Here is a 19,131-nt window from a genome sequence, read left to right as displayed (position 1 = left end):
TGGCAATTATCATCTTGCTAGGATATCTAGGAACAAGTGGGAAGACGTTGAAAACATCCCCAGTTGATAATCAGACTGCATCTTCTCAAGAGGAAACAAAAAGGAAGAAACTGTAATTGTGAGGCTTCCTCATAAAGATTTTATTTACCCTAAGACCACAGAAAGAAAACACTCCATTTCTCATTATACTAGTAAATGCAAGCCTGGCAGTTTTATTCTAATACTTTTTAGGTGCACTTGGCATTTCAAATGTTATCAAACACTTTTTAATTGCCCTGTCTTTTTTCAAATCTATTACTATTAACTAAGAAACAAACAAGCATAGAGTGGCTCCAGAAAATGGAGTACCGCCTTGGAACTGCCCCCTTGGGAAGCTGCCTGCTTGCATTCCAAGAATAAAAGCTACCACACAAATCATTTTGGAGCCCATCTTCTGCACTGGCCCTTAGAACTCACAGTATACCCTTAGAGGCAGGAAATCTGCACTGCCCTGAGGAGATCTGATTTTCAAAATAGAGTCCAAAGACACTAGCAGTTGGGTCATCAAGCTGAGTAATAATTGGGGGCTGGAAAATAAAGGCACAAAGAGACCAGAATCTCCATTAACTATTTCAAATAGTACAATGTCATCACATGTAGAGTTTCCCAAAGTAACCTTTTGAGGATTACGTTAACTTAGCTGAATAAGTAGAATAATTTCATGGTCGCACTTCAGATACGTACTAGCTCACAGCATTAAAAAGTGGCCCTTACCAAAATATACCTCCCACAGTCCTACCAAGCAACCTAAAATCAGAATACTTTGATCTGAAGGACTGACCGCGACTGCTAACATACCACATTGTACAAAAAGTAGCATGATCTCTTGGCATGAATTTGCTTGACACAGTGAATTGTCAGCCTGACTGACACAAGGCAGAAGACATAACTAATTTGAGGCGGGGTGGGGGGCTGTCAAAGAGGACAGTCACCAAAGGAGTCCCGAAAACCACCTTCTACTCCTTGAGCTGAACACAGAGCCCCCACCTTCAGTGCAGACATCCATCTCCAACAGATTAGACAGACACAGCTTCATGGTCCAAGCGTGTGGTGATTTTTATTAAGAATAACTTTGGTTCTAAGAATTCCACCCTCAATTCTGTAATACTTTCCATTAAAAACAATTGTACAAGAGCAAATACAAAAAATATTAAATTATGAAAACAAATCCATTAAGGCTCCCTTTATATATACTATATACACTCAAACAAGTCAAGATTTTTCAGAGTAGAAGAATAAAGTCAACCGTTTATTGTAGCTTAGAAAGCAACACTACTTTACTACCGGGAGACTATAAAACACTGAACTAGTTTAAGAAAACCACAGAGTGGAAAAATGGAGCCATTCTTGTCAAAAAGTGGCTCAAAGCACAAAACTGCTCGGATGTTCGTTGAGTCCTAGGAGTTTGGACTGTACAGTATTAATGTGTGGAGGAGAGACGGGCGCCCTTTGAAACTCAGGCTTGTGAGCCGAGCTGATCTGACAACGTCAGAGAGCTTCTCTACCTGTACATTCCACCATTTGGTCATAAGACATCACTTCACACTATTTACAAGTCTTTTGGCCAGACTTTGTACTACTCACTACATGTCATTGTGCAGACTGGTGAGTGCGATTGGGAGGGAAATGCTTTTGTAATTTTTCTTCCCAGTGAAGAATGAATTCTAGGTAAGTTCTAGGAACAGAATCAGTCCTGCTAACGGGGCCTATCAGGGCCCTTGAGAATTTTATCAAGTGGCAGAATTGCTTCAAGGGCACAGGACTTAAGATCCAACATCCAGTTAGGTGAGAAGCTATGAGCCAGTCATGAATCTTCATTTTGCAAATTTCATCATCAGCCCATATACACAAAAAAAGCACTCCAATCAATGTGTGATCAGAAAGGTACTTTCAAGATGATCATTTAACATACTTTCTTCTCTCAAAAGCTAGGATGGGAAAAAAACAGCTACCACTCCATCCTTCAAAAGCAAACTATTATAGAGCAACATTTTATCTTAAGCATCTCATATTTTATTCATTAATACTTACTGATGAGAAATCACCCATTTTAGGTGTAACCGACATGGTCCTCTGACTAGCAGTATATTGTCATTGTGTTTACCTTTATGTTGTTCACATGAGGATTGAATATGAGCCTGTCAACTATGAAAACATAAAGCATTCCCATAGAAAGCTAATTTCTACTATGCTTATTAGGATTAACAGCCTGGGATCCAGTTTTCTATGAGCCTGTAAAGGAAGTTTAAGAAGACTCTTCACTGTAGAAATGACTGGCTGAATCATCTTGATGGAGAACATACTGAATCCACATAAATTCTTCCAGATCACCCTAAGTAGAATATACCCCTGCCCGTACCAGCAGTAATCAAATGCATTTTGCATCAGGATTTTGCTGTTCGACTAGGACTTCACTTTGGGGAGCAAGCTGGCTAGCGTGCGGAAGCGGGGCAGTCTCTCCCTTCACCTCGGTGCTTCCTGAGATGCTGTACAGTAGTCATCACCTCCAACAGAGCGGGGGAACAATCTTTCTTCACAAGAAAAGAAACGAAGCAGTATGTGATCCTTCATCTGAAATTTTCCAAAACTTGGATTCTCTCAAAATGTACAAATACTACCAACCTTCCAGCTAGGCCTCCTGGAGACCAACCTATGTTTGTTTCACATTAAAATACCCAAAGAACTCCTCCTTGTTCTTTGGAGGAGTTTGGGAACATTCCCCAGACTGCTCTCAAAGATTTGCACCCTCTACTTTCGACACTGAAGTTGGGTAATATGGACTAGTTTTTCTTCTCCGAAGGACTGGGAGACTGTTTCATATAAAAGGATTAGCTCAGCAAGAAATTCAAAAACCAAACAAAACAAAATTCTAACAGTTATCAAAGCAATAGGTGGATTTGTATGATGTGCCTTCTCCGAACTGGAATGTCACCATAGCACATTCTAATATCAGAGAACCAAAAGGAACTAAAATAAGATCAAGATGAACACTTACGTGTTTTTCTTTATCTTTTACATGTATTTTTTTCCCATATTTTTAAACCTTCTCACCCTATTTCTGAATCTTAATGTCAAAAAAGGTAACAGCTGTGTTCAACATTAACGCTCTTGGGTGTCAATATAACACAGGTGAAAGTAAAATGGAACAAGAAAATTCTAGATTCTCAAAAAGGATTTTACAAATGCTGGATGTTAACAGGTCAAACAACGTCCTATGTGATCTAAATTATCTAATAGATAACTAAAGGAAGAAACAAAACACATTTTCTTTAGATTTTAGAAGAAAAAAGGCTCTGTGCCCCATTAAACTTGGCCTGGAAGGAAAACCAAGTAGTGCAACTCTCTAGAATTTATTCCAGTGTCCTCTTTCTTTTTTGCTGTTGTGGGTTTTTTTTTTTTTTTTTTTTTTAAAGTCTTTGAACACAGGTTCACTTATGCCAACTTAAGTGCTGGTCAACATCCTTCGTTTGGCGAATAGGAATTGCAACTGTCACAGATCATTTATCCACCCGGATTGTAGGAAAACCAAAACCAAATCCTTTTTAAAGTAACAATTCTCTGCTGGCTGGGGTTCTCTCCAGGGGCTTTGGCCCTGAGATCAAGCATTGGTTGAGGAGGCGCCTGCTCGCAGCTTCCCCGCGTGGTGGGCTGGGCGCGCGGTCTCTGTCGCCAGGGCCTACGACTCCTGCGCTTGGGCCACTTCTTGGCCTGTTCTCCTGAGATTGCCTTTAACCTTCACAAACTCTGGGGCATTTTCTTGTTCTTCTTGCAATTTCTGTTTCTCAAGTTCAAGCTAAATGAAATTCAGAAACAGGAAAATTATTTACATACTGAGAGGCTTTCCAAAACATTCCTTCACTTTCCAAAGTCCCTAACACCTTCTATCCCCCAGGGGAAGACATTCGCTCCTGGTCTCCATCTTACGTGTACACATGTGCATATGCGTACGGGCCGTGTGGCCGTCCTGTACAGGGGCAGCAACCCCCTGGTCGGTACTACCAGCAACAGCACAGACGATGAGAGCCCAAAATCAAGGCCAAGGAAACAAGATCCTGAGACCAATGCATAGTCGGCTCTGCATGCAGTTTCAGTGAAGTTGAATTTCACTCAATTGCTTGTGCTCCCAACACTCTGCAGTGAGTTCAGGGATACTCCCCAGTTTGGGCTTTGCCTCCTGAATCTTTTCTGAGTCCTCAGTAGAATCCTTGTCTTTACCTTGAATGTATTTTAGCCCATTTGCTGACACCCTGTCTCTTATTTTCCTTTTGTACAATAAACACTTACATCTGATAGGTCTGGCAAATTCTGCTTGTTCCAACATCCTTATTTCTCAGGACAGAAAAGGTAACTTTTGAGTTGAGTCAAACAGAGAAAGACAAATACTGCATGATCTCTCTCGTATGTGGAATCTAAAAAAGCCCCAAAATTGTAAAAGCAGAGAGTAAAATGGTGGCTCCCAGGGGCTGGGGAAATGGGAGAGATGCTGTTTAAGTGTATGTACTTGCAGCCAGTAGATACAGAAGTCCTGGAGACCTAATACACAGGACAGTTGTTACAGTCAACGAAGCTATACTATGGACGTTCAACTTGCTAAGTGACTAGATCTTCACTGTTCCCAGAACCAGAAGAAATGTAACTCTGTGATGTGACAGAGGTGCTAGCTAAGCCTCAGGGCCAAACATACCTCAGTAAAAATGTACCAAGCCAACACATTGTTCGCCTTCAACTTACACAATACTGAATGTCAAATATATCTCAATAAAGGAAAAAGACAACTTTCATCCCCATCACTCTTACCTGCTCCAGCTTCTGCTGCCGTTTTAATAGTTCTATTTCCAAGTCAGATTTCTTCTTTTGTGCTTCTTCTTCTTTCTGCTTTATTACTTGATCTCGTTTTCTCTTTTCCATCACTTTTTGCAATTCTGGCTTGTTCTGAGGGGCAAGACCCCTGCAAAAAAAAACAGATAAATAAGAACAAAATTAGAATGTCTCAAACTAAAAAAAAAAAAAGGGAGAAGAAAACAAAGTTTTAATCTAATGGACACATCCTTCATAAACAGAAATTTAAGGTATCAGCCACAGAAAACGAGACTACTAAATTAGCATTACTGTGATGCCTACCACCAGTGAGTCAACACAGGTGGTATCAGAAATTCACGAGCATGAAAGAAAGGGCAAGAACACCTTCCAAGAGTACGCAAAATCCACTCACTCAATAAAAATGTGTCGAGCACCTACTATGTGCCAGATACTGGCCTATACAGAGGTTAGTGAGAATGGTTTGGGTGGGGAAGGTCGGAACAGCATGCTCGTTCAATGGGTATTATGGTCGCTCATGCTGATGATGGTGGAGATGGAGAAGAAGACGGCGGAGGTGGAGATGATGGCGATGAGCAGAGTACGAGGCGCCTCCACTTGAAGTTTTAGGGGAAGCCTCCCAACATGGAGCCCCTGATCCCATGTGTAAAAGTAGCCAGAGACAGGCTAGTACAGAAATTTAAACAGCATAATGGCCGTGGACTCCTCTTCCAAAATTCTCAGATTTGTCGGAGGGCTCTTGAGTATGTACAGTACGTCTGAGATGTCACCAACCCCTGGGGGCACATGGCCCACGGGGAACGCTGCTCCGGAGACTGCCAGTGCCCCTCGCGGTGGAATCCCTTCAGATGTGCTCTTTACTGCTGACCATGCACGGCCGTCAGGCCGCAAGGAAGTTCTACATTTCTGAGAGAGAAATTAGGCTGCCATCTCTGGAGATGGGGAGAAACAAAGCCAAAACTTAGACCATTCACTAGCAACCCTCCACCCAAAATCTCTGAAGTAAGTCAAAGGCATCTCCTTGGATGGAATGTCATGTTTAACTGTTAGCTAGGACTCTCCTTGTCTCTAGTTTTCTACCATTTCCTTAAGATTTCTCCAGTCCAGGCTTTCAAGGTGCTGGCTTTGCCAGCCTATCTCCTCCTGTCGTCCCTTTCTCTGTGACAAGTCTCTCCTAGCTCTTAAATCATCTCAATTTGGTATTAACATTTACTAAGAGCATTTAAAATAAAAATGGAACCACAAAACAGGAAGAACACTGTCAGTTTTTTGGCAGGCAACACAGGGCATTAAGCGATGGTGGGCATATTCAGTCTCATGCATCCATACACGTGCATACTTGACCCCACAGGGACCAGGCTTTTCTGGGCAGCAGGAAGGGCCCTGCTGAATCCACCCAGGACTGAGACTGGCCCAGGCACCTTCCCATGCACCTTCTGGTCCTGCTGATGGTGACTGCTAGTCTATAAATCAGACGTTCCTGATGAGTGGTTGTTCCCTAAACTATGTCAAATCAACCAATGTGTCTCAGCATCTAGGAGTCATCTGAGTAACTGTTAAATCTAACAACAATTTCCAAAGTGTGTGCTCTGGTTGTAAGAAACTCAACAACACACTCATCTCAATGTTCTTTCAAGCTCACACTATGACATCTGTGAATGAATCCGCAATTTCACACTTCTTCATTTATCTAACTATAATTTTTACAAAATTCTGGCATCTCTTCTATCTACATTTTTTTTAAATCACAAATTTTTCAAAGTTGTTGTTTACAGACCAAAGATCAGTATATTCCATCACTACAGATAAAGGATAGTCAAAATAATATATGTCTCCACTTTCCCAATTTTCATTAGAACTTTTGATAAAAAAGAAAGAAAAATATTAAAATTCAGCCAAAATAAAAGAAGCAAAAGACATGTGTAACTTTTATAATTTAGTTACAGGTTGTTTTGCAGTTACTAAGCTCTTATGATGTCAACAGAAATATGGACAGACGATCTTGGAAATTAAATATCATGTGCAATAAAAACTGCTTATGGTACTTTGCTCACAACAAATGTAGGAAAATTTGTTTGTAAATAATCTGAGTAAAGACCTGCTCTGTTTCATGATTATTAAAATGCCTCAGTACGATAGCACAGACAGAATTAAGGGATTTAAATTTTAGGATTAAGAATTTAGCTACCTGCATAATTTAAACTTCAAACATTTTCCTTTCCCTTTATTTCACTGACAAAATTAACCTCAACGGTTATTAAATTCTTCTGGATTATGCAAAGGCTGTTGAACAAACTTTGATGTATGAACACTAAGCTGACACTCTGTTGCAGCCTATGAATGGGTTTAACTAATATCCAGTATTCATTTTCTAGTCAAAGATTTTACACAATGGTGGCAGTAAGATAAAATATTTAGTCACAGAAGGCTCAGGAAAATGGTGCTTATCTGATAAATGTTCTGCACTTAACAGCAGTCAAAAAGTCATACAAATTTAGTTAATATTTTATCACAACAGATCACTTCACTTTCTGTGCTGAATGGAAAAAGTCAAGCACTACCCATATGATTCTGAGTCAAAAACTGGATCAGATTACAAAGAGTGACCAAAGACAGAAATGAGCCTCTCCAAATCTCATAAAGACTACAGTGTCATTCTATGTGTGGTTAACAGCTGATTCGCATTAATCAATTGTGACATATATAATTAACAAGTATTTCAACTCCTTTATGACTGACAGGCGCTCAAGTCCTAGTGGCTTTGAACCACTCAACACCAACAGTTATTTCTGAGTCGGCTTCCTGTGGTTGTGGCCTGATGAGTGGTTTGTTCCCTAAACTATGTCAATCAACCAATGTGTTTCAGCATCTAGGAGTCATCTGAGTAACTGTTAAATCAGAAGGCCAAGACAATTTTAAAAATTAATACATGCTCCAGAGGTGCCTGGGCGGAGCAGCTGGTCAAGCGTCTGACTCTTGGTTTTGGCTCAGATCGTCGGGGTCGTGGGATCGAGCCCCACGTCAGGATCCCTGCTCAGCATGGAGTCCGCTTAAGTTTCTCTTTCCCTCTCCCTCTGCCCCTCCCCCTTCTCTAAAATAAATTTAAAAAAATTAATATGTGCTCTTTACAAAATAACAGGTTAGGTGACATATACGTATATGTAAAATAAAAGGTAAAGCACACCCAAACTCCTCCTGTTAAACAGATCTTGGGAGCACCACCTACACTGTATTCTATGTGGATGCTTCCCATTCCCATACCCAGAGATAACTAAGAGTTTGGTCTATGCTCTTCCAAACCTTCTACAGCCCTTGCAGAGCTCGTCCCCATTCTTCCCAACAACTGCCCAAGACCTCACAGTACAGAAGTGCCATAATCTTCCCGCTCCTCTGACAGACATCTAGGTTGTTTCCAATCGTTCCTTATTAAAAGCAATGAGGCAATGAACTTCCTTGTACATGTACACTTACACTTTTATGTAAGTATTTCTGTTGGCTAGATTCACAGAAGTCGAACTGCTGGCTAAGCTTCTACACATTTTATATTTTGATGGGTATTGCCAAACTGCCCTCCAAAAAAGCCTGCAACAATTTATATTTCCACCACCAGTGAGGAAATGTACAGACAACTTTTATTTTTTTTATTTTTTTTTAAAAGATTTTATTTATTTATTTGTCTGAGAGAGAAGAGACAGAAAGAGCACAAGCAGGGGGAGCGGCAGGCAGAGGGAGAAGCAGGCTCCCCACTGAGCAGGGAGCCCGATGTGGGACTCAATCCCAGGACCCTGGGATCATGACCTGAGCCGAAGGCAGACGCTTAACCGACTGAGCCACCCAGGCGCCCCCAGACAACTTTTAAAGTTACATTTTACCTTTCACAGAAACCAGTGAATACACCCAGCGGCCGCCTGGAAGGGTCTACATTCACTCCGCCTCCACGCCAGATGCATCAGGCCCACAAAGGTGAAAGAAGGGTCTACGTTCCCTCCGCCTCCACCCTAAGAACAGCTCCCCACCCACCCAGCCAAACATCTTCTGGCCCAATTTTTTTCTTAGGGTGGAGGGGGAGGGTTGCCTTTGGATTTCCAGCCCTTTCTTTAATCTTGGAATCTTCTGTTATGGCCTGTCTTATCTACATTTTTGGCTTGAGCCATTTCTACCTGCAGGGATTCTAAATGCAAATACTTCTAACTCAGCTTCCCGTATTTTTCCCCACATGGTAGAGCAACAAGTACATTATTGAAGAACTCTATGTCTAGCAAAGCATATACAATGAAGAGCAACTAAAAACACAGGGAAGTGGAAATCACTGACTGGAAGGTATAAGCCAAAGAACTAATTTTAGGGATGTGTTTAAGTGACTGGGTATTCTCTATTTGTGGCCAAAAGAACTCTTTGTAGAGAAGACAGAATCTCTCTAAGTTATATCAGAAATATCCCTATATTTTTAAAACCTCTTGAATGCTCATCTTGCAACTACAAAAAATAATGTCTCTTGAAATAATGCCCCTGGGAGCACCTACAGAACTGGAGAACCTGACCAACGGTCCTCATAATCACACCTAATGGCAGACTGTAACCAGCTCAAAATGTAGACTTTTAATCTGAAACTTGGCTAGGTCCAAAAGATGCTAAGTAGAGGAGCAGAGTTATATCCTTCAAAGTGTGTAGGTTTCGGAGTTAAAATACCTATGAGTATTTGTTCTCCTAAGCAGTGACTCTGCTTTTATCTTATGATCTCTAAAATAGCATGGACGACCACAGGGGCAGGAAGGGAGGGAAAATTGAGTGGGAAGAAATCAGAGAGGGACACAAACCAGGAGAGACTCTGCACTCCGGGAACCAAACTGCGGGTTACAGAAGGGAGGGGGTGGGGGGACGGGGTAACTGGGTGACGGACATTAAGGAGGGCACGTGTGGTGATGAGCACTGGGTGTTATACGCAACTAATGAATGGCTGAACATGACATCAAAAACTAATGATGTGGGCGCCTGGGTGGCTCAGTTGGTTAAGCGACTGCCTTCGGCTCAGGTCATGATCCTGGAGTCCCGGGATCGAGTCCCGCATCGGGCTCCCTGCTCAGCGGGGAGTCTGCTTCTCCCTGTGACCCTCTTCCCTCTCGTGCTCTCTCTCTCTCATTCTCTCTCTCTCAAATAAATAAATAAATAAATCTTAAAAAAAAAAAAAACTAATGATGTACTATATGCTGGCTAGTTGAATGTAATAAAAAAAATAAAAATAAAATAATAAAAAATAAAATGTAACCTGAGAAGCTCTGTGAACCAACTGCTCCAGGGCTTTGAGCCAAATTCGTGCCTCTGTAGAGCAAAGGTACAGGGCTCCACAGAACACTTGCTTCATGTGGATCTCGCTGCTGTCTCCCTCTCTCTTCTCTGCTTTGTTTCTGACTGATATTATTACTCTGCTTGATTTATTTGTATGAACTACCTTGAATTTTATGTTTATTCTCTGAGTTTTCTCTTATTTACATGTCAAATAAGGGTGACCCCAAGATAACACACACTGGATTACTGGAAAGATCACTGGATAAGATAAAATACAGGACGGCCCTTTACAAATTACAAAAAAAAAAAAAAACAAGCAGACTTTTGTTACGATACAAACCAGTAATCAAGTACAATTATCCTTTAACCAAACATACATATTATCCATGTGAAACTTCCTGTCCTTTGGCATGAAAATTTAGAAATAAAAACCCCACAGTCTCTAGCAAGTATGTACAATGGAAGATGAATAAAAGAAAAAAAAAACTGCTTGAGAGGTTTCACTCCACAAACCAGCTGTATTTCTAATGAGAGGACCCCACTAAACTAAGACCTTATCTTGAAAACCCCAAAACATAGGATGAGATATATTCATTTGATTTTGAAACCTGCCTTCTTCCTGCCTTTTCTTTCTTATTTTTTTCTCCTCTTGATGTACTTCAAAAGCCAGGCCAGCACCCTTCAGGGAAAAATGGGGAAAAGCAATAGGAATCTTCTGATGATGCTCCACGGGAAGTGGAACATGGATGGGACTAATTGAGCATTTATTATACAGCAGTCATTTTAGTAGGTACTCATACATGTTATTATTTAAGTTTTAGAAGAAGAGTATTTTCATCTCCCACTTTATAGATGAAGACACGTATCTCAGGAAGGGGGACCTTGTCCAAGGTCATAAAGGTAGGTCAAGATAAACGGCAAACCAGGACTTAGATGATTTCCCTCTAAGCTCAAAGGACATCCTCTCTGCACTATGGTACTCGAGGGAACACAGCATTCTCCCAAATTACTTGAGCTGGGCCTGACTGAAGAGTCAGCTGTGTAATAAGGAAAAGAAATCATGGGCCAGAGAAAATCAGACAGAAGGGAGGTCCATTTTCACAGAAAGTGCCTATTCTAGAAAATCTGGCAACAGATTCAATTATACAAACCTGTATGTTTTAGAGATATAACCCAGGGTGCTAAATATATTTTTGTGGAATAATTTGTAGCCTATAATTCAGAGTACAGTTTTCTGCCCATTTTGGTTTCACCTTTGCCTCTATTCTGACTTGGAGCCTTTTCAGAGATATAACAGAAAAACAAAACCCAGTTTGAGCTAGAATGTCCCTCAGAGATGCCCCCTACTCCCATTTTACAGATAAGGGAATGGAGGTGCAAGAAGGAAGACAATCAGAAAGCTAGTTAGTGGCGACTGCTACTCTTTTGGAGTACAAACTTTTTTTAAAGATTTTATTTACTCATTGTCAAAGGGAGAGAGAGAGCACAAGCAGGGGGAGCTACAGGCAGAGGGAGAAGCAGGCTCCCTGCTGAGCAGGGAGCCCGACACAGGGCTCGATCCCAGGACCCTGAGATCATGACCTGAGCCGAAGGCAGACACTTAACTGACTGAGCCACCCAGGGGCCCCTACATCAAACTTCTGATCCTCCTACCAAAATGCAGGCATCATTTCCCAGGCAAGACTGCCTCCAAATTCTGTGGCCCTATTTAGGAACATACATGTTCCTGTTTTGCTTTGGGCATGATGATACCAAATCTATGTATTTTTTTTTCTTTTATGTCACAAAGACAGTTAGAAGCTAAGCACTTGTTCAGAAGGGATCAAACTTGCATCCAATTTAATCAGCATGAATCCAACAGCATACTAGTGCATGCTGGTAACAAAAAGGCAGTAAGGCACATTCCCGGCCTGGAGGAACGACGGATTCACATTGAATTCCTCAACAGGAGTTATGAGTTATCCAGGGGTGCACTAGGGAAGGAGGACTGCTCCCTCATCACCTCTTTAAATGTTTTTACTTTTATATTTAAATTAGGCCTCCCCTCTAAAACATGACCCTACCGCTTAACTTGGTCTATATACCCTTCAGTTCAATGAGAGCTAACGAGGGCTTGGCAAAGAGGGGGGGTATGATCGACCTGTAGTCCAACAATTCAGATCAATAGCTTCATTCTGAAGAAATGGGAAGAGCTCTCAGGGGAGCTCAATAGGTCTTAAATAATATAAGTAACTTTGTGTCCCGAGCTCTCCTAGTCAACTGGCCCTGCCCAAAATTACTTAAAAAGCAGACTCTATCAACCCAACAGATAAACATGTTTATGGGCACCAACAAATGGTCTACAAAGAAGATAAAAAGGTAAATGTTTTCTCCCCTCCAAAAAAATAATAAAAATGATCATAGTAATAATTTTAAATGTTACTTAAAAAAAAGAGAGAGAGAGCTCTTGTCTATTATTAAGTTGAGGTAGTTCTAGACACTTCTCCCTGCCACTCAAAAATGCCAAAGCCGGCAGTATTTACCTTGGATTCCCACACTTCCCCAAATGTAAGGGGCAAATTCAGAATTTTTACAAATCCAAGAAATAATGTATTTCTTTTTGACTTAGGATACTCTCTTTCATACTTAATCGACACCCTTCCATCCAAATTCTACAACACATGTCCACTTGAGAAGGGGACAGAGTTCTGTAGCCCACGGAGTAAGAGCGGCAGTGGCGACTGTACCTGCAGATGACCTGACTTCATGGAGGGATGCCCTGGCTCACACTAGAAGGAATAAGGCAGCCTTAAATACAGTCAAGAAAAGAAAAAAATCTCTTAAGTCAAAGTCCCCAAAGGAAAACTTAGCTCAAGAAATCACTGTACCTTTTTTGATTCATGAGAAGTTCTCTGTGAAGATCCTGATGGTTGCGGGACGTTTTTACAGGATTGACTAGTTTCTGAGGCCTAATTAGTTCAGGATTGTCATCTTCTATGTAGTCTGGCTCAGCCATGATGTTTCTTGGGATGAGATAGGCGTCCTTAAGGTCAGTACCCTCAGATGGGCCGTCTGAAACGGAAAGGCGAGATCATCTATAGGCTTTTCCGCTGAGAAGTCTCACATGGTACGGCGCGTTACAACATGGGATTCTCCTGGGCCCACTTCACTACTTCACTGAAAAGTATCTGAAGTTTTGTGAAAGCAACAGGGAGAGTCCAAGAGGGAGAAGAATGGCCTTGCTGTTCTGGGTGGCCCATGACTAAAGCAAAGGGGTCCCATAACCTGACTCTGGTCGCTACTCCTCACACCTTGAGTTTCAGGTCACACAGGATGCTTCCCACCAACATGTCTAAAGACCAACTTAAGCCCATAACAAGCACCTCGGGCACCAGACTGAGGTCCTTCACTGCTTCTTTCAGCCTTCCCAAATGAATACGCACTGGCAGTGTGCAGACCCTTGACCTCCATCAATGTCAAGAGGTTTCTGGAGCACAGAGCACTGTTCCTTATGCTGCCGCTGGCCGGGTCTCCCTCCCCTTACGTGAGCACCCTGTTCACATCTCCTCAGCTCCCTCTTCAAATGCCACCTCCTCCAGAGAGGTCTGACCTCTCACCACAGTGCTTACACCCGCAATCCCATCCCCAGCCCTTCCCTGCTTTGTCTAGACGGCAGATGTTGCTTCTTTGCTACTGGCTCTCTAAAGCAAATGCTCCTGAGGGCAAGACTTTTGTCTTACCCCCTCTCCAGCTGCCCTAGGACAGAGCCAGGAAGGAAGGAAGTTCCAGGGAGGGAAGAAAGAGGGAGGAGGGTGGGGGGGGATCCTTATAACAGGAGCCTATCTGCACGGGATCGTGGCAGGGAGGACAGGCAGTCACTGGAGTACAGCAGAAGGAAAACTTGATGTAATGCCTGAGCAGAGTCACACAGCCTTTCTGGGCCCAGACTCCGGATCAGTAAAGTGAAACAAACAGATGACAACCCCTAGGGTCCCTTCCCCCATGTTCAATTCTAGTTGTTGATCCTATGATTCAAATCTATGTGTCCTGCCCAATAAGAGACACGCCTGGACAGCAGGGCATACACTCCTGTTTAACTATCAGGGGGCAGCGTGCAGCACACAGTGAGCACTCTGTGAATATATGTGATATTTAATGAGACAGAAGAACACAAGGAGGGCAAGAGCTGGGAGGAAGCAGGCTGACTAAGCACCATGCTGGAAACTGCCCGCAGGTCCATCTGGCTGGCACCCAATTGCCGTACACCCCACCCCTTAGCTCTTCTCTTGCCCATGACCTCCAACCTGTTCCCTTGCCTCCAAAACAAATCTGGCCAATATTTCAAAATAATTAACATGCCATTTTATGCTTCCCTGTCCCTGTGTATTGGCTTTTGTTTCCCAAACAAAAAATGAGATGCAGAGCCTGACTACGGCAGAGTATTTGACATTGGGCTTTCTCCTCAAAGTCCAGAGAACACACTTAACTAATCGTCTGGCCAGTTTTATGCCCCTAAATGGAACAGTGATCACAGAACAGGGCACGGTTGGGAAGCAGGTCCACGTGTGAGTGGGCTCACACCCAGCACTGCCACCTTCCCCCACTTCCCCAAGGACATCAAGATAATAATCACCACCCAGCAGTGGCATACATGTACTTCTGTCACGAAATGCATCCCGACACAGAGCAACCCTAGGTTTCTGTCTGTTCTCCCCAAGAGTTAGACCCACTTCTTTTACAGTTTCAAGTCCCCAAGTCCAGCAAAGTGTCTGGCACATGGTAGAAGCTGAATAAAAGTTGTACTCAATCGAATCTGGTCTAAACTGAAAAAGTGGTGAGCTCCTCCAGGGATAAGCTCCTCAATGGAAGACAAGTTCCATCTTTATTTCTGCCCATCACATCAATGCACTGAGCAAACACCTAAGTAAATGTGTGCATATTTACGTGTGGGGGCTGGACGAAGGGAGGAGAGAACAAACTGTGGGTTTCCATGGACTCTGGGCATGGGGGTGTGGGGTGGACAGTGGAAAGAATAAAGATGTGTTTTCCACCAAAATTTTTAAAACAGAAACAAAAAATGGGTCCTGCAGCAGTCAGTTATAAGCAGTAGTTTTGCTTTCAAAGCCATTAAAGATGTTTTCCTGAACCCTGAACGATCCCAAAACACTGGTGTACTCTTCCGCGTCCAGTGGGAAATGATATTCCAAATGGCAGCCAACAATTACCCAGAGCCAATACGTGACCACATCTGATCCTAGCAACAACCCAATGAGCAGGACTAAAATTTTCACTTTGGGGAGACAAACATTAAATAACTTCTCCATACTAATAATCACCAGTAAGGTAAACCTCAAACTAAAATGAATGTCCTCTGGTCTCAAAACCCATGTTGTCTACCAAATCTGCTATTTTTATAGCAAAATCTTTTGAAGATTAATGTGAAAATAAAGAGGTTAAAAACCCAAAGAACAAATGAATCAGCTAAAACAGAGAAACTATAGATGTGTTATTCATTTATATATTTTAGGTTTAACGGCATAATTGAGGCTCAAAATTACTGAACTTTGAGACATGTATTAACAAATTATTCCTTGAACACAATTTGCACTGATCTTTTAAATAAGAATGTCTGCAACCGTCACTGAACGGAGAATTACAAACCTTGCATATGGCGAATCAGTGAACCCATCACAGCCAGCCTGACCTTCATGCGCTGCCCCACACAAAAATGTGCTCCTTGGTTGAAATGTGAAATGCACCACACACACTTCTGTGCAGTCCCAGTTGTCTTTAAAAGCCAACAGCAGTTTCATTCTCGTTAATCAGTAGACAAGAAAGGCCTACAGGATTCCATAAAAGGATCTGTTTCTCTGCTCTGAGCCGCGGATAATCTCCATGACACCAAATCAAAACAGATTACAGCCTCCTAAGGTCAGTATTACATGGGGGAGGGTGAGCCCTGTGGACACGTGGAAGAGCGCTCCAGATGGACGGAGGAGCTCGTGCGAAGGCCACAAGGCAGGAGCGTGCCTGAGCGACATGGGGAGTAACTAACGTGTGGCTGGAGGCGAGTGTCGGTGAGGACAGGGACAGAGCAGCTGAGGGAGGGGATGGGGGTGGGAGGGCCAGATATTGTGGGCGCATGAGGGCCACTGTAAGGACTTGGCCTTTACTCTGGAGATAGCACAAAAGCCACTCGCGGTTGAAGCGGAGAAGTGACAAGATCGGACTCCTATTGTTGAAGGACCATTCTAGTTATTCAGTTTAGAATAGCAGTGGCAGGCAGGGAAAGACCCGGGCAGGGAGCTCTGACCGTGATGCGGGTGACAGATGGTTTAGACCAGGATGGTGGCCGCGCAGGTGGGAGGACAGACGCGTCAGGCTGGACTGACTGGAAAGCCTCTGGGGTTTCCTGAAGGACTGGATCTGAGGTGTGAAAGGCACGGGAGAATCAAGGGTGACTCCAAGGTTCCTGGCCTGAGCCACGAGAAGTCGGCACCGTCGGGAAGGGAGGCTGTGCGGGGAGCTGGCTGGACAGGAGATGAGACCAGGAGTTCTGCTTGGGACATGAAGAGTCGGAGGTACTTGCCAGACAGGCATCTAAGTGGTGACAGCAAGAAGGCGAGGGCGGTCAGGGCTCAAACCCTGGGTGACTCTTTCCTCTGTCTCGATGATTTGACCTCCACAGTCTCTCACTTCAGCCACCCCCCGCCCCGCCGCGCCCCCCGTCCTCTGCCCCTCCGATCCCACCCTTCTCACAAGCAGAGGCAACACAGGCTGCTCAGCCCAGTCTTTCCTGAATGCCAGCACCGGGTACAGGCACCATCCTGGGGACCTTGGTGCCAAGACTTGGGCAGAGCTTTCAGTATGCGGAATGAAAAGGCTTCAGTTCTAAACCTAGAAAACAAGTTCTAGCTTGGAATTTTTTCCTGATTTCTCTTGAGATGTAGTATCTGGGAAGTGCATCTGCTCCCAGAGGACCAGTGCAGTAAGGTGGTAGCGTGTCTCCTGCTGGACTGAGGCAGACACTCGAGCAGGTGGGTGGGGGCTGGAGGAGTTGTACCACAGAGGAAGGTGCAAACCCTTCCCTTCGGTTCTTTCTCACTGGTCTGCGCTTCTTCACAACTGGCGCCGGGAGAGGGGACACGGGAGGCTGAGAGTCAAGTGTAGCTCTGAGGCCGGCCTGTGGACCAGACTAAAGAAGCCCTGGTAGCCCTTCATGAAGCAGACCGTGCCAGAGCCTGGGAAAACGTCACTTAGGAAGAAGGGGGTGGACTGGCAGGGAGCAACCTCTGTGAACTTCCAGGACTCGTGGCAGTGGCTGCGGAAGGATCTGGAATCTGGATTCTGGCCACTTCTCTGCGACTTTCCACCCTGGAGCCGTGGCCAACACATGGAATCTAAATGACCCTCTTATTCAACTTTCTTCCCTCTCCCAACCATCTTCCTCACCGCTACCAAGGCTGGAAAAGGCCGTCCTGACCCTAAGGGAACTCTCCCATTTCACAGGTCCTGTTCTCCTCCAATTAAACTGAGACCAACCCCCCAGTTTTTCACATTTCCCTGCCCTCCTTGCCAGCACGCCTCGGCCAGCACCATCCCCTCCAGCAGAGATGCTCACCCTCCGCCCACCCTATCTGTGAACCGCCACAAAGCCCGGTCTCACTCATTCAGAGCCAGATAAATGTCAAATCTTCCACACCGCCTTTCCTAATTCCCCAGCTGTGATTAAACTCCGACTTCTCAACAACAAAAGAATTTTCTCTGTTCCCTTTTCCTAGCGCTCACCCATCCCCACCTTGTATTCCAGCAATATGTATATAGAAATCGTCATCTCTTCACTGCGAAGACCGTATCTGTTCTATACTCACATTCCCCAAAGACTCCCTGGACTGGGTCAATAAAAAGTACTCAGATTACGTAACAGAGTCCTGGCTTAACTACCAGTAGAGGGAGCCCCTGAGCTGCCTGAAGTCCTAGTAACAAGGTGTGCGTACCAGCTGAAAGTGGAGTGGGAGTCAGGGTTTCCTCCCCGAGGAACAGGTAATCCAGAAGCCTGACAGAGAAGATGAGGCAGAACTGCTGGAAGGAAAAGTACTTTGTACGTGGGTATTATTATTGAAACATTCTTCCAGAAATAAACATGAAGACATTTTTGTCATATTCACTACCCTGATTAAATAAACTGATGTGTAATTTTTTTTTTTTTAAAGTTTCAAGTCGATAAAGGAGAAATAAAACTGGCTTGACATCCTGGAAAAAGCTTAACTTCCCCGACCCTCCATTCTCCCCTCTGTTAAATTGAGTGTTGTAAGAACTGGTTGAAATGTAGATTTCGGTACTCCGTACAGTCTCTGGCATGTCTATGGGAACTGAATAAATCGAAGATATTATTAGATGAACTATGTGACCAACACCATTGCAGAGTTTATTTAGAGGTCTGAGAAACCTTACATTGAAGCTTCACCTCTCTAAGCCCTGATTTCTTCAAAAACATAGGAGTACGACTAAATGACCCACAGCCCTTCTCACTGATGACATTCAATGGTTCTAAGACCCATTCATGCTACCAATATTAAGAACCTTCTGAAAAGTGTAAAAAGGTCTAGCACACCTGCAAGGTGCTACGTGGTGTTCTAAATGGCTTAGTCAGAGTGTAGGGCACAGCAAGAAATAGGCCTGACAGCAAGGACCTTTCAGGATGCTCTGAGATGAAGGGGACGCGCTGCAAAACTCTAAGAAGTTGAGTAATGGGGTGCCTGGGTGGCTCAGTCATTGTCTGCCTTCGGCTCAGGTCATGATCCCAGGGTCCTGGGATCGAGCCCCGCATCAGGCTCCCTGCTTGGCGGGGAGTCTGCTTCTCCCTCTGACCCTCCCCATCTCATGTGCTCTCTCTCTCTCATTCTCTCTCTCTCAAATAAATAAATAAAATCTTTAAAAAAAAAAAAGGAGTTGAATAATAACAGAATTGCACCTTAGATATTTGAGGCAAGCCTAAAAATGTGGTCT

At 43.7% G+C, this 19,131-nt stretch overlaps 1 protein-coding gene across 4 annotated transcripts in view; it reads right to left on the bottom strand.

The window, feature by feature from the left end:
• Positions 1-1,070: 1,070 nt before the first annotated feature.
• FAM107B (family with sequence similarity 107 member B) overlaps positions 1,071-19,131 on the bottom strand; it is a 228,164-nt gene continuing 210,103 nt past the window's right edge. For 3 of the 4 annotated variants that reach the window (XM_025853565.1, XM_025853567.2, XM_073879893.1), the window contains 3 exons: positions 13,011-13,194; positions 4,837-4,987; positions 1,071-3,832 (listed from right to left, as the gene is read on the bottom strand). In XM_025853565.1, coding sequence (XP_025709350.1) covers positions 3,716-3,832; positions 4,837-4,987; positions 13,011-13,194 — 452 coding nt within the window. In that variant the 3' untranslated portion in view covers positions 1,071-3,715. Of the gene's footprint in view, positions 3,833-4,836; positions 4,988-13,010; positions 13,195-13,505; positions 13,609-19,131 lie in introns of those variants that run through there. The other variant, XM_073879892.1, reaches the window with a different exon arrangement.

This window comes from Callorhinus ursinus, unplaced genomic scaffold (genome assembly GCF_003265705.2).
Source record: "Callorhinus ursinus isolate GAN/ISIS: 27379988/994484 unplaced genomic scaffold, GSC_fseal_2.0 scaffold36, whole genome shotgun sequence".
NCBI lineage: Eukaryota > Metazoa > Chordata > Mammalia > Carnivora > Otariidae > Callorhinus > Callorhinus ursinus.
This window is presented reverse-complemented; position numbering and strand designations above follow the sequence as displayed.